Consider the following 16,470-nt stretch of genomic DNA (forward strand, 5'->3'; position numbering starts at 1 on the left):
CTGTACCATCCTCTATGAAGAGAGCGCATTGACCTTTCCATCATGGCCACTAGAGGTCTGTACCATCCTCTATGAAGAGAGCGCATTGACCTTTCCATAATGGCCACTAGAGGTCTGTACCATCCTCTATGAAGAGAGCGCATTGACCTTTCCATCATGGCCACTAGAGGTCTGTACCATCCTCTATGAAGAGAGCGCATTGACCTTTCCATCATGGCCGCCTGGAGTGGCCTGCTTGCTGCTCACAACGCATGCGCAATGAGTACAAAAACAAACGTTTTTGAAAGAAATATACCGCGAAACTGGTAAGTCAAAGTTACAAACGTTTGTTTTTAAAATGTTTTAGTTATTGTTATTCTTCCGACATTGGCTCTAACGGCAACGATAAATTACACCTGTAAACTGTTCTACTCAGTGGCCTTGTGTATAAAATGTTAAAAGGTCCTTAGCTAGCTTTAACGTTAGCTGTTGTTGTTGACTAAACAAACTACATCCGTGTTTCGTCTAGGCAGTGCTCATGTTTTCTCGCTTTCAGATTGTATATCATTATCTATTTAGCGGCTATGTTTTTCCCCAGCCTTGATTAGTTGTCTAATCTGACGCGGTCTTTTTTTTTAAATTTATTTCCTAGTTAAAATGATGAAGCCTGTCCGGGGATCTCAACGCGTCCCGTCCAAGGCACCTAAAGGCAAGAAGACAGGCGACAAGACAAATAAACGGAGAGTATCTCAGGTGAGAAAGTTCGGGAAGAATTTAAACCTCTTGAGAGGAAACTGTAGCTCAAATATAGTCCCACTGTAGCTCAGTTGGTAGAGCATGGTGTTTTTGCAACGCCAGGGTTGTTGGTTCGATTCCCACGGGGGGACCAGTATTTAAAATCTAATAAAATGTATGCACTCTACTGTAAGTCGCTCTGGATAAGAGCGTCTGCTAAAATGACTAAAATGTAAAATGGTTCTCCTTTGCTTTCATCGCATCATTCTCACACATGTACCCTCCATCCCTTTTTAGGAGGAGCCCCAGCCAGGAACCAGCAGCCAGGTCCCTCTGCCAAAACCACAGAAGAAGAAGAAAGGCGGCACAGTTGCAGGTCCCAGGAAGCTGAATGGTCAGGAGAAGTGGAAACCGCTGACCAAGTCCTCCATTACGGCTCTAGACAACATACTGGGCCTGTCTATACTGTGAGTAACATCCTCCATTATGGTTCTGACTGGGCCCGTCTATACTGTGAGTAACATCCTCCATTTTGGTTCTGGACTGGGCCTGTCTATACTGTGAGTAACATCCTCCATTAGGGTTCTGACTGGGCCCGTCTATACTGTGAGTAACATCCTCCATTTTGGTTCTGGACTGGGCCTGTCTATACTGTGAGTAACATCCTCCATTATGGTTCTGACTGGGCCTGTCTATACTGTGAGTAACATCCTCCATTATGGTTCTGACTGGGCCCGTCTATACTGTGAGTAACATCCTCCATGATGGTTCTGACTGGGCCCGTCTATACTGTGAGTAACATCCTCCATTATGGTTCTGACTGGGCCCGTCTATACTGTGAGTAACATCCTCCATGATGGTTCTGACTGGGCCTGTCTATACTGTGAGTAACATCCTCCATTATGGTTCTGACTGGGCCCGTCTATACTGTGAGTAACATCCTCCATTATGGTTCTGACTGGGCCCGTCTATACTGTGAGTAACATCCTCCATTATGGTTCTGACTGGGCCCGTCTATACTGTGAGTAGTACCAGGAAGTACCAGTACCCAGGAAGTCGACTGTGAACCTCAGCCACTGTTCATCTGTCTAGGAACACAGAGGAGCTGTAACATGGCCACTGGCCCATCGGTGAACTGAAGGTTAAAATCTCTCTCTCTCTCTGGTTCTCCCTCCGTTCCTCTCTCCTTTTTCTCGCTCCCTCAGGTCTGTTCTGGCCGGAAGACGGACTAAGAAAGAGGAATCACAGAAACATCTGAACATTGTGAAAAACAGGTGAGAGAACCGAACTCAGTGGGTCCACTGTCCCCCAGTGCTACACTATGATCAGCATCGCCCTGTACTGAGGGATAACCGCATCCATAGATGCACTTATGTCACCCCAAAATACTCGATTACTCATTATTTTCATATACAGTATCGGTCAAAAGTTTGGACACAAAAACCTTCCAGAGTTTTTTTAATTTATTTTATTTTTTACTATTTTCAACATTGTAGGATAATAGTGAAGACGTCAAAACTATGAAATAACGCGTATGGAATTATGTAGTAACCAAAAAAAAAGTGATAAATAAATAAAAATATTTGAGGTTCTTCAAAATAGCCACCCTTTGCCTTGATGACAGCTTTGGACACTCTTGGCATTCTCTCAACCAGCTTCACCTGGAATGCTTTTCCAACAGTCTTGAAGGAGTTCCCGCATATGCTGAGCACTTGTTGGCTGCTTTTCCATCACTCCGCGGTCCAACTCATCCCAAACCATCTCAATTGGGTTGAGGTGGGGTGATTGTGGGGGCCAGGTCATCTGATGCAGCACTCCATCACTCTCCTTCTTGGTCAAATAGCCCTTACACAGCCTGGAGGTGTGTTGGGTCATTGTCCTGTTGAATAACAAATGATAGTCCCACTAAGCCCAAACCAGATGTGATGGCGTATCGCTGCAGAATGCTGTGGGAGCCATGCTGGTTAAGTGTGACTTGAATTCTAAATAAATCACAGACGGTGTCACCAGCAAAGCACCCCCACACCATCACACCTCCTCCTCCTTGCTTCACGGTGGGAACCACACATGCAGAGATCATCCGTTCACCTACTCCGCATCTCACAAAGACACGGCGGTTGCAACCAAAAATCTCCAATTTGGACTCATCAGACCAAAGGACAGATTTCCACCGGTCTGATGTCCACTGCTCGTGTTTCTTGGTCCAAGCAAGTCTCTTCTTCTTATTGGTGTCCTTTAGTAGGCGATTTCTGTGCAGCAACACAGTCTTCTCTGAACAAATCAAATGTTATTTGTCTCCGAATACAACAGGTGTAGTAGACCTCACAGTGAAATGCTGAATACAACAGGTGTAGTAGACCTCACAGTGAAATGCTGAATACAACAGGTGTAGTAGACCTTACAGTGAAATGCTGAATACAACAGGTGTAGTAGACCTCGCAGTGAAATGCTGAATACAACAGGTGTAGTAGACCTTGCAGTGAAATGCTGAATACAACAGGTGTAGTAGACCTCGCAGTGAAATGCTGAATACAACAGGTGTAGTAGACCTCGCAGTGAAATGCTGAATACAACAGGTGTAGTAGACCTCGCAGTGAAATGCTGAATACAACGGGTGTAGTAGACCTCGCAGTGAAATGCTGAATACAACGGGTGTAGTAGACCTCGCAGTGAAATGCTGAATACAACGGGTGTAGTAGACCTCGCAGTGAAATGCTGAATACAACGGGTGTAGTAGACCTCGCAGTGAAATGCTGAATACAACGGGTGTAGTAGACCTTAGCCTAGTGGTTAGGGCGTTGGGCCAGTAACCAGCAGGTAGCCTCGTGGTTAGGGCGTTGGGCCAGTTAACCAGCAGGTAGCCTCGTGGTTAGGGCGTTGGGCCAGTTAACCAGCAGGTAGCCTCGTGGTTAGGGCGTTGGGCCAGTTAACCAGCAGGTAGCCTCGTGGTTAGGGCGTTGGGCCAGTTAACCAGCAGGTAGCCTCGTGGTTAGGGCGTTGGGCCAGTTAACCAGCAGGTAGCCTCGTGGTTAGGGCGTTGGGCCAGTTAACCAGCAGGTAGCCTCGTGGTTAGGGCGTTGGGCCAGTTAACCAGCAGGTAGCCTCGTGGTTAGGGCGTTGGGCCAGTTAACCAGCAGGTAGCCTCGTGGTTAGGGCGTTGGGCCAGTTAACCAGCAGGTAGCCTCGTGGTTAGGGCGTTGGGCCAGTACGCTCTAACCTGCTAGGCTACGCTCTAACCGCTAGGCTACGCTGCGGCCCCTACTCTCTAACCGCTAGGCTACGCTGCGGCCCCTCCTCTCTAACCGCTAGGCTACTCTCTAACCGCTAGGCTACTCTCTAACCGCTAGGCTACGCTGCGGCCCCTACTCTCTAACCGCTAGGCTACTCTCTAACCGCTAGGCTACGCTGCGGCCCCTACTCTCTAACCGCTAGGCTACGCTGCGGCCCCTACTCTCTAACCGATAGGCTACTGTCTAACCGCTAGGCAACGCTGCGGCCACCCCTCTCTCTAACCGCTAGGCTACGCTGCCGACCCCTCCACTCTAACCGCTAGGCTACTCTCTAACCGCTAGGCTACTCTCTAACCGCCAGGCTACGCTGCGGCCCCTACTCTCTAACCGCTAGGCTACTCTCTAACCGCTAGGCTACGCTGCGGCCCCTACTCTCTAACCGCTAGGCTACGCTGCGGCCCCTACTCTCTAACCGCTAGGCTACTCTCTAACCGCTAGGCTACTCTCTAACCGCTAGGCTACGCTGCGGCCCCTACTCTCTAACCGCTAGGCTACGCTGCCGACCCCTCCACTCTAACCGCTAGGCTACTCTCTAACCGCTAGGCTACTCTCTAACCGCTAGGCTACGCTGCCGACCCCTCCACTCTAACCGCTAGGCTACTCTCTAACCGCTAGGCTACTCTCTAACCGCCAGGCTACGCTGCGGCCCCTACTCTCTAACCGCTAGGCTACTCTCTAACCGCTAGGCTACGCTGCGGCCCCTACTCTCTAACCGCTAGGCTACGCTGCGGCCCTACTCTCTAACCGCTAGGCTACTCTCTAACCGCTAGGCTACTCTCTAACCGCTAGGCTACGCTGCGGCCCCTACTCTCTAACCGCTAGGCCACGCTGCCGACCCCTCCACTCTAACCGCTAGGCTACTCTCTAACCGCTAGGCTACTCTCTAACCGCTAGGCTACGCTGCCGACCCCTCCACTCTAACCGCTAGGCTACTCTCTAATCGCTAGGCTACTCTCTAACCGCTAGGCTACTCTCTAACCGCTAGGCTACTCTCTAACCGCTAGGCTACGCTGCCGACCCCTCCACTCTAACCGCTAGGCTACGCTGCGGCCCCTACTCTCTAACCGCTAGGCTACTCTCTAACCGCTAGGCTACTCTCTAACCGCTAGGCTACTCTCTAACCGCTAGGCTACGCTGCGGCCCCTCCACTCTAACCGCTAGGCTACTCTCTAACCGCTAGGCTACGCTGCGGCCCCCTCCACTCTAACCGCTAGGCTACGCTGCGGCCCCTACTCTCTAACCGCTAGGCTACTCTCTAACCGCTAGGCTACTCTCTAACCGCTAGGCTACTCTCTAACCGCTAGGCTACTCTCTAACCGCTAGGCTACTCTCTAACCGCTAGGCTACTCTCTAACCGCTAGGCTACGCTGCGGCCCCCTGGTGCTGTTTTTCTTGGCTGACACGTTGACTGTATTCTGGTTTCAGGTTCCTGTCTAAACTGGCTCAACTGTCAGTCCCGATCCAGAAACAGGAAGTGACGAGTCATTCTTCCCGTCAACACCAGGAAGAGACTAGGAAGTCAGCCGTTGGCAAGAAGCTCCTCGACAAGCTGGTGGTGAGAAACAGGAAGGGGTGTGTGTGTGTTTTTAGTGTGTGTGTGTGTTTTCAGTGTTTTTTTAGTGTGTGTGTGTGTGTGTGTGTTTTCAGTGTGTGTGTGTGTGTGTTTTCAGTGTTTTTTTAGTGTGTGTGTGTGTGTGTGTGTGTGTGTGTGTGTGTGTCCAGGAGGAGCTGAGGGCTGTGGTGGGCTCTCTAGAACAGCTGGAGAAGGAGAGAGATTCTCTGGAGCACCAATGTTTTAACCTCAGACAACAACTGGGACATCAGGAAGAGAGTAACCTGCAGGTAATACAAACCAGACCTGAATACTACTTCAAATATCTCATACAAACCAGACCTGAATACTACTTCAAATATCTCATACAAACCAGGCCTGAATACTACTTCAAATATCTCATACAAACCAGGCCTGAATACTACTTCAAATATCTCATACAAACCAGACCTGAATACTACTTCAAATATCTCATACAAACCAGACCTGAATACTACTTCAAATATCTCATACAAACCAGACCTGAATACTACTTCAAATATCTCATACAAACCAGACCTGAATACTACTTCAAATATCTCATACAAACCAGACCTGAATACTACTTCAAATATCTCATACAAACCAGACCTGAATACTACTTCAAATATCTCATACAAACCAGACCTGAATACTACTTCAAATATCTCATACAAACCAGACCTGAATACTACTTCAAATATCTCATACAAACCAGACCTGAATACTACTTCAAATATCTCATACAAACCAGACCTGAATACTACTTCAAATATCTCATACAAACCAGACCTGAATACTACTTCAAATATCTCATACAAACCAGACCTGAATACTACTTCAAATATCTCATACAAACCAGGCCTGAATACTACTTCAAATATCTCATACAAACCAGACCTGAATACTACTTCAAATATCTCATACAAACCAGACCTGAATACTACTTCAAATATCTCATACAAACCAGACCTGAATACTACTTCAAATATCTCATACAAACCAGACCTGAATACTACTTCAAATATCTCATACAAACCAGACCTGAATACTACTTCAAATATCTCATACAAACCAGACCTGAATACTACTTCAAATATCTCATACAAACCAGACCTGAATACTACTTCAAATATCTCATACAAACCAGACCTGAATACTACTTCAAATATCTCATACAAACCAGACCTGAATACTACTTCAAATATCTCATACAAACCAGACCTGAATACTACTTCAAATATCTCATACAAACCAGACCTGAATACTACTTCAAATATCTCATACAAACCAGACCTGAATACTACTTCAAATATCTCATACAAACCAGACCTGAATACTACTTCAAATATCTCATACAAACCAGACCTGAATACTACTTCAAATATCTCATACAAACCAGACCTGAATACTACTTCAAATATCTCATACAAACCAGACCTGAATACTACTTCAAATATCTAATACAAACCAGACCTGAATACTACTTCAAATATCTCATACAAACCAGACCTGAATACTACTTCAAATATCTCATACAAACCAGACCTGAATACTACTTCAAATATCTCATACAAACCAGACCTGAATACGACTTCAAATATCTCATATCCTTCCCCCCCTCTGGGCCGTTCCGTATCATTCCCCCCGCTGGGCCGTTCCGTATCCTTCCCCCCCTCTGGGCCGTTCCGTATCATTTCCCCATCCCCCCCGATGGGCCGTTCCGTATCCTTCCCCCCTCCCCCAATGGGCGTTCCGTATCCTCCCCCCCTTTCCCCCGATGGGCGTTCCGTATCCTTCCCCCCCCCCCCTGGGCCGTTCCGTATCATTTCCCCACCACCCCCCCGATGGGCCGTTCCGTATCCTTCCCCCCCTCTGGGCCGTTCCGTATCCTTTCCCCCGAGGCCGTTCCGTATCCTTCCCCCCCTCTGGGCGTTCCGTATCATTTCCCCATCCCCCCGATGGGCGTTCGTATCCTTCCCCCCCTCTGGGCGTTCCGTATCATTCCCCCCCTCTGGGCGTTCCGTATCATTTCCCCACCCACCCCCCCGATGGGCCGTTCCGTATCCTTCCCCCCCTCTGGGCCGTTCCGATCATTCCCCCCCTCTGGGCGTTCCGTATCCTTCCCCCCGAGGCCTCTGGTCATTGACTAGAAAGCTTTCTCTTTGATGGGGATCAAGTCCTCTGCTGCGTTCTAAATAGTCCCCTATCACCTAAATACTGCAATATTTCCCCCCAGGGCCCAAAGGCTCTGGGCTACTGCGCTATATAGGGAATAGGCTCTGGGCTACTGCGCTATATAGGGACTAGGCTCTGGGCTACTGCGCTATATAGGCTCTGGGCTACTGCGCTATATAGGGAATAGGCTCTGGGCTGCTGCGCTATATAGGCTCTGGGCTACTGCGCTATATAGGGAATAGTCTTTGGGATACTGCGCTATATAGGGAATAGGCTCTGGGCTACTGCGCTATATAGGAATAGGCTCTGGGCTACTGCGCTATATAGGGACTAGGCTCTGGGCTACTGCGCTATATAGGCTCTGGGCTACTGCGCTATATAGGGAATAGGCTCTGGGCTACTGCGCTATATAGGCTCTGGGCTACTGCGCTATATGGGAATAGGCTCTGGGCTACTGCGCTATATAGGAATAGGCTCTGGGCTGCTGCGCTATATAGGGAATAGGCTCTGGGCTACTGCGCTATATAGGGAATAGGCTCTGGGCTACTGCGCTATATAGGCTCTGGGCTACTGCGCTATATAGGGAATAGTCTCTGGGATACTGCGCTATATAGGGAATAGGCTCTGGGCTACTGCGCTATATAGGGACTAGGCTCTGGGCTACTGCGCTATATAGGGACTAGGCTCTGGGCTACTGCGCTATATAGGCTCTGGGCTACTGCGCTATATAGGGAATAGGCTCTGGGCTACTGCGCTATAATAGGCTCTGGGCTACTGCGCTATATAGGGAATAGGCTCTGGGCCACTGCGCATATGGGAATAGGCTCTGGGCTACTGCGCTATATAGGGAATAGGCTCTGGGCTACTGCGCTATATAGGCTCTGGCTACTGCGCTATATAGGCTCTGGTCTACTGCGCTATATAGGGAATAGGCTCTGGGCTACTGCGCTATATAGGGAATAGGCTCTGGGCTACTGCGCTATATAGGCTCTGGGCTACTGCGCTATATAGGGAATAGGCTCTGGGCTACTGCGCTATATAGGGAATAGGCTCTGGGCTACTGCGCTATATAGGGAATAGGCTCTGGGCTACTGCGCTATATAGGAATAGGCTCTGGGCTACTGCGCTATATAGGAATAGGCTCTGGGCTACTGCGCTATATAGGGAATAGGCTCTGGGCTACTGCGCTATATAGGGGAATAGGCTCTGGGCTACTGCGCTATATAGGGAATAGGCTCTGGTCTACTGCGCTATATAGGGAATAGGCTCTGGGCTACTGCGCTATATAGGGAATAGGCTCTGGGCTACTGCGCTATATAGGGAATAGGCTCTGGGCTACTGCGCTATATAGGGAATAGGCTCTGGTCTACTGCGCTATATAGGGAATAGGCTCTGGTCTACTGCGCTATATAGGGAATAGGCTCTGGGCTACTGCGCTATATAGGGAATAGGCTCTGGGCTACTGCGCTATATAGGCTCTGGTCTACTGCGCTATATAGGCTCTGGTCTACTGCGCTATATAGGGAATAGGCTCTGGGCTACTGCGCTATATAGGGAATAGGCTCTGGGCTACTGCGCTATATAGGGAATAGGCTCTGGGCTACTGCGCTATATAGGGAATAGGCTCTGGGCTACTGCGCTATATAGGGAATAGGCTCTGGGCTACTGCGCTATATAGGGAATAGGCTCTGGGCTACTGCGCTATATAGGGAATAGGCTCTGGGCTACTGCGCTATATAGGGAATAGGCTCTGGGCTACTGCGCTATATAGGGAATAGGCTCTGGGCTACTGCGCTATATAGGGAATAGGCTCTGGGCTACTGCGCTATATAGGGAATAGGCTCTGGGCTACTGCGCTATATAGGGAATAGGCTCTGGGCTACTGCGCTATATAGGGAATAGGCTCTGGGCTACTGCGCTATATAGGGAATAGGCTCTGGGCTACTGCGCTATAGGAATAGGCTCTGGGCTACTGCGCTATATAGGGAATAGGCTCTGGGCTACTGCGCTATATAGGGAATAGGCTCTGGGCTACTGCGCTATATAGGGAATAGGCTCTGGGCTACTGCGCTATATAGGGAATAGGCTCTGGGCTACTGCGCTATATAGGGAATAGGCTCTGGGCTACTGCGCTATATAGGGAATAGGCTCTGGGCTACTGCGCTATATAGGGAATAGGCTCTGGGCTACTGCGCTATATGGGAATAGGCTCTGGGCTACTGCGCTATAGGGAATAGGCTCTGGGCTCTGCGCTATATAGGGAATAGGCTCTGGGAGCTATATAGGGAATAGGCTCTGGGCTGCGCTATATAGGGAATAGGCTCTGGCGCTATATAGGGAATAGGCTCTGGGCTATATAGGGAATAGGCTCTGGGCTATATAGGGAATAGGCTCTGGGCTATATAGGGAATAGGCTCTGGGCTAAGGTCATTTGAGATGCAGCCTGTGTGCTTCTGTTTATGTCTCCTCTCCTCTCTTCTCCCCCTACTCTCTCCTCTCCTCTCCCCTACTCTCTCCTCTCCTCCCCTACTCTCTCCTCTCCCCCTACTCTCTCCTTCCCCTACTCTCTCCTCTCCCCCTACTCTCTCCTCTCCTCTCCCCTACTCTCTCCTCTCTCCCCCTACTTCTCTCCTCTCCCCCTACTCTCTCCTCTCCCCCTACTCTCTCCTCTCCCCTACTCTCTCCTCTCTCTCCTCCCCCTCTCTCTCCTCTCCCCCTACTCTCTCCTCTCCCCCTACTCTCTCCTCTCCCCCTACTCTCTCCTCTCTTCTCCCCCCTTCTCTCTCCTCTCCCCTACTCTCTCCTCTCCCCCTACTCTCTCCTCTCCTCTCCCCCTCTCTCTCTCTTCTCCCCCCTACTCTCTCCTCTCCCCCACTCTCTCCTCTCCCCCTACTCTCTCCTCTCCCCCCTACTCTCTCCTCTCCCCTACTCTCTCCTCTCCCCCTACTCTCTCCTCTCCCCTACTCTCTCCTCTCCCCCTACTCTCTCCTCTCCTCCCCCTACTCTCTCCTCTCCCCCTTCTCTCTCCTCTCCCCTACTCTCTCCTCTCTTCTCTCCTTCTCTCCTCTCCTCCCCCTCCTCTTCCTCCCCTACTCTCTCCTCTCTCCATGTTGTTTCAGATCCTCCAGTTGTCAGAGCAAGGAGTCCTGCGCCTCCCCTGTACCTCAGCGCAAAGACAGACCCTTACAGGTCAACAAGCAAGCTATAACACACACACACACACACACACACACACACACACACACACACACACACACACACACACACACACACACACACACACACACACACACAGAGGTTTCCAAAGACAGACCCTTACAGGTCAACAAGTAAGCTATAACACACACACACACACACACACACACACACACACACACACACACACACACACACACACACACACAGGTTTCCAAAGACAGACCCTTACAGGTCAACAAGTAAGCTATAACACACACACACACACACACACACACACACACACACACACACACACACACACACACACACACACACAGGTTTCCATGCATTTTGGTAACCAGTTCTAGAGACAGCCTGGGGGTTTTTATAGCTGTGGTTTATTGCGGCTGTGATCTGTGAGTTCTGTAGAAGGGGGAAGTGGCCAGACGCATCAACGGCGTTCTGCTGAGTACTCCATCCTGTTAACGAAGTTCTTTTCAGGGAAGAAATGTTTTCTTTAATTGAAGAAGTCTCAAAAACACCTGGAGGTTTTTGACAGATACACTACCTACCGTTCAACGGGTTGGAGTCACTTAGAAATGTCCTTGTTTTTGAAAGAAAAGCACATTTTTTTTGTCCATTAAAATAACATCAAATTGATCATAAATACGGCGTAGACATTGTTAATGTTCTAAATGACTATTGCAACTGGAAACGGCTGATTTTTAAGGGAATATCTACATAGGCGTACAGAGGCCCATTATCAGCAACCATCACTCCTGTGTTCCAATGGCACGTTGTGTTAGCTAATCCAAGTTTATCATTTTAAAAGGCTAATTGATCATTAGAAAACCCTTTTGCAATTATGTTAGCACAGCTGAGAAGTGTTGTTCTGATTTTTAAAGACGCAATAAAACTGGCCTTCTTTAGACTAGTTGAGTATCTGGAGCAGCAGCATTTGTGGGTTCGATTACAGGCTCAAAATGGCCAGAAACAAATAACTTTCTTCTGAAACTCGTCAGTCTATTCTTATTCCATGTGAGAAATTGCCAAGAAACTGAAGATCTCGTACAACGCTGTGTACTACTCCCTTCACAGAACAGCGCAAACTGGCCCTAACCAGAATAGAAAGAGGAGTGGGAGGCCCCGGTGCACAACTGAGCAAGAGGACAAGTACATTAGAGTGTCTAGTTTGAGAAACAGACGCCTCACAAGTCCTCAACTGGCAGCTTCATTAAATAGTACCCACAAAACACCAGTCTCAACGTCAACAGTGAAGAGGCGACTCCGGGATGCTGTCCTTCTGGGCAGAGTTGCAAAGAAAAAGCCGTATCTCAGACTGGCCAACTAAAAGAAAAGTTTAAGATGGGCAAAAGAACACAGACACTGGACAGAGGAAGATTGGACAGAGGAACTCTGCCTAGAAGGACAGCATCCCGGAGTCACCTCTTCACTGTCGACGTTGAGACTGGTGTTTTGCGGGTACTATTTAAAGAAGCTGCCGTTTTAAACAAAAAATTTGGAAACATTTTTAATTTTCAAAACAAGGACTTTTCTAAGTGACCCCAAACTTTTGAACAGTAGTGTACATATCATTTGCTGCTTGCCAGCAGCATACCGGCTTGCTTCTGAAGCTAAGCAGGGTTGGTCCCTGGTCAGTCCCTGGATGGGAGACCAGATGCTGCTGGAAGTGGTGTTGGAGGGGCCAGTAGGAGGTACTCTTTCCTCTGGTCTAAATATCTGTGTAGGGTGCCGTCTTTCGGATGGGATGTTAAACAGGTGTCCTGACTCTCTGAGGTCATAAAAGATCCCATTTGCACTTATCGTAAGAGTAGGGGTATTAACCCCCGGTGTCCTGGCTAAACTCCAAATCTGGCCCTCATACCATCATGGTCACCGAATCAGTTTCCAATTGGCTCATTCATCCCCCCCCTCCTCCTCTCCCCTGTAACTATTCTCCAGGTCGTCGCTGTAAATGAGAACGTGTCCTCAGTCAACTTACCTGGTAAAATATATATATTTTTAATTAAATGAAAAAGGCACATCTTGGTCTCCTGTGTAGCGCCGCATCGCAGTGCTAGAGGCGTCTCTACAGCGACCAGGTTCGATCCCGGGTTGTGTCGCAGCCGGCCGCGACCGGGAGACCCATGAGACGGCGCACAATTGGCCCAGCGTCGTCCGGTTTAGGGGAGAGTTTGACCGGCCCGTTGATGTCCTTGTCCCATCGCGCTCTAGCGACTCCTTGTGGCGGTCCCGGGCGCATGCAAGCTGACTCGCATCGCCAGTTCGTTTCCTACCGGCTGGCTTCCGGGTTAAAACGAGCAGCGTGTCAAGAAGCAGTGTGTCTCGGCGGGGTCGTGTTTCGGAGGACGCATGTCTCTCGACCTTCGACCTCTCCCGAGTCCGTACGTTGCAGTGATGGGACGAGACTAAACCACGAAATTGAGGAGGGTAAAAGTACCAACCAAAAAAAACTAAAACCTTGAAGGAGAAATAGTCTGAGCAACGTAACAGGAAATAGTGCTTCATTTTTTTTTTTTTACATTTTAGTCATTTTAGCAGACGCTCTTATCAAGAGCGACTTACAGTAGTGAATGCATACATTTCTTTCCCTCCATACTGGTCCCCCGTGGGAATCGAACCCACAACCCTGGCGTTGCCAAACACCATGCTCTACCAACTGAGCTACACGGGACAACGCCAGGGTTGCTTACTAACTGTCCTCTCCTTTTCTAGGAGCAGATGGTGAGTCTGGTTCGTAGCGGACACGCCCGTCGCCACGGCCCGTCGCCTAGCCAAGACCCTCCAGGCATCAGGGCCGGTCCAGGATGCCCAGACCTTACTGGAACGAGCCTACAGACACGCTGACCACCTGATCACTCCACCTACAGCTGTCAGCCAATAGCAGGACTCCTCCATCCAGCCTGGTTGGACAATAGCAAGGCTCCGCCCAGCCTGGTTGGACAATAGCAGTGCTCCGCCCAGCCTGGTTGGACAATAGCAAGGCTCCGCCCAGCCTGGTTGGACAATAGCAGGTCTCCTCCCAGCCTGGTTGGACAATAGCAAGGCTCCGCCCAGCCTGGTTGGACAATAGCAAGGCTCCGCCCAGCCTGGTTGGACAATAGCAAGGCTCCGCCCAGCCTGGTTGGACAATAGCAAGGCTCCGCCCAGCCTGGTTGGACAATAGCAAGGCTCCGCCCAGCCTGGTTGGACAATAGCAAGGCTCCGCCCAGCCTGGTTGGACAACAGCAAGGCTCCGCCCAGCCTGGTTGGACAATAGCAAGGCTCCGCCCAGCCTGGTTGGACAATAGCAAGGCTCCGCCCAGCCTGGTTGGACAATAGCAAGGCTCCGCCCAGCCTGGTTGGACAATAGCAAGGCTCCGCCCAGCCTGGTTGGACAATAGCAAGGCTCCGCCCAGCCTGGTTGGACAATAGCAAGGCTCCATTAGCCATCTGTATTTATATCACTATGTTTTAGCCATTTTGTTATATGTCTCTGGCATTGGCTTTGCACGGACCACCTGACTTTAACCGTTACATAGTTAACATTGTATTCTGTATTAGTAGGAGCCCTATTTGTTCATATCTGTATGTATTTTATTTTTCAAAGTGTTTCTTCTTTTAGCCGTAGATGATCATTAAAAACCTGTAAAAGTATTTTTGGTCTTTGAATATTTTGATGACTTCCTATGATGCTTTTAGTTCTTATAATGCGGCTAGTCCAGACAGGCTGGGTGACAGGCTTACTCCAGCCCTAAGATAATGCCTCTAGTTGTGACATGCTTACTTCAGCCCTAAGATAATGCCTCTAGTCCAGACAGGCTGGGTGACAGGCTTACTCCAGCCCTAAGATAATGCCTCTAGTCCAGAATGGCTGGGTGACAGGCTTCCTTCAGCCCTGAGATAATGCCTGTAGTCCAGACAGGCTTACTTCGCCCTGAGATAATGCCTCTAGTCCAGAATGGCTGGGTGACAGGCTTCCTTCAGCCCTGAGATAATGCCTGTAGTCCAGACAGGCTTCCTTCAGCCCTGAGATAATGCCTGTAGTCCAGACAGGCTTCCTCCAGCCCTGAGATAATGTCTGTAGTCCAGACAGGCTGGGTGACAGGCTTCCTTCAGCTCTAAGATAATGTCTGTAGTCCAGACAGGCTGGGTGACAGGCTTACTCCAGCCCTAAGATAATGTCTGTAGTCCAGACAGGCTGGGTGACAGGCTTACTCCAGCCCTGAGATAATGCCTCTAGTCCAGACAGTCTTCCTCCAGCCCTGAGATAATGCCTCTAGTCCAGACAGTCTTCCTTCGGCCCTGAGATAATGCCTGTAGTCCAGACAGGCTTCCTCCAGCCCTGAGATAATGTCTGTAGTCCAGACAGGCTGGGTGACAGGCTTCCTTCAGCCCTGAGATAATGCCTGTAGTCCAGACAGGCTGGGTGACAGTCTTCCTTCGGCCCTGAGATAATGCCTGTAGTCCAGACAGGGCTGAAGCAGGGCCGTCACTAGACGGTCAGGAGATCCGGGGGCTCAGGCCTGAAGACCTGGGGCTGATTCCGGGGGGTTTGATCCCGGCGCGACTGAAATGATGCCCCCCCCCCCCACGCACGCACGCTAGCAGTGAACATTTTGCAGAAAAATGACGCTAAGTTGCATATCTCACTGCTTTGTTCCTTGCGTGGTGCCCCCTTGATGCCAAATAACCAACACTTAATATTAATTCAATGGATTGTGGTCAGTAAACCCATGGGAATATGGTGTCAATAAATGTTTATTTATTATCAAGTGCATAACTATATAATTTTCCATGACGAAAAATAGTTGGAAACAGTTTATTTCATTCGGTTGCAATGTTTTCATAAACCATGTCCGATATTTGATTGGTAATAAATAAAAATCCTCATGATGTTGGTCACATTACTGCGAACTAGTTGGGGGGGGGGGGGGAAACTAATGCAGATAATATGTACAGACGCTGACCACCCAACACCCTTGAAAATCAGGATTTGTTTTTTAAAGTCATATTTGTGGTAATAAATCACAGATTCAAAGGTCAATTAGCTACAGGACAATATTTCTAACTAATTACACAAAAACAAATACTCTCCCCTCCAACAGCCCTGCAGAGTAACACATGTACATACCAGGATATCGTCCTTTCGCCAACTAAATATTCACAATGTTTGTGAGTTATATTACACAGTTCTAGGATGTTAGCCCATCCATAAAGATTAAATCAAATTCAATTTATATAGCCCTTCTTACATCAGCTGATATCTCAAAGTGCTGTACAGAAACCCAGCATAAACCCCCCCCAAAACAGCAAGCAATGCAGGTGTAGAAGCACGGTGGCTAGGAAAAACTCCCTAGAAAGGCCAAGAACCTAGGAAGAAACCTAGAGAGGAACCAGGCTATGAGGGGTGGCCAGTCCTCTTCTGGCTGTGCCGGGTAGAGATGAACCAGGCTATGAGGGGTTGCCAGTCCTCTTCTGGCTGTGCCGGGTGGAGATTAGAAACCTAGAGAGGAACCAGGCTATGAGGGGTGGCCAGTC

At 49.2% G+C, this 16,470-nt stretch overlaps 1 protein-coding gene across 1 annotated transcript; it reads left to right on the plus strand.

Moving 5' to 3' along the window:
* Nucleotides 1-344: 344 nt before the first annotated feature.
* On the plus strand, nt 345-14,586 carry LOC123728211 (centromere protein Q). The gene is given in 10 exon segments (XM_045699647.1): nt 345-441; nt 632-732; nt 1,012-1,181; nt 1,920-1,988; nt 5,430-5,559; nt 5,727-5,846; nt 10,872-10,906; nt 10,908-10,941; nt 13,666-13,701; nt 13,703-14,586. Coding segments are annotated over 10 exon segments (837 nt in total). The 5' UTR covers nt 345-431; the 3' UTR covers nt 13,835-14,586.
* Nucleotides 14,587-16,470: the final 1,884 nt, after the last annotated feature.

Source organism: Salmo salar, chromosome ssa17, assembly GCF_905237065.1.
Source record: "Salmo salar chromosome ssa17, Ssal_v3.1, whole genome shotgun sequence".
NCBI classification, from domain to species: Eukaryota; Metazoa; Chordata; class Actinopteri; order Salmoniformes; family Salmonidae; genus Salmo; species Salmo salar.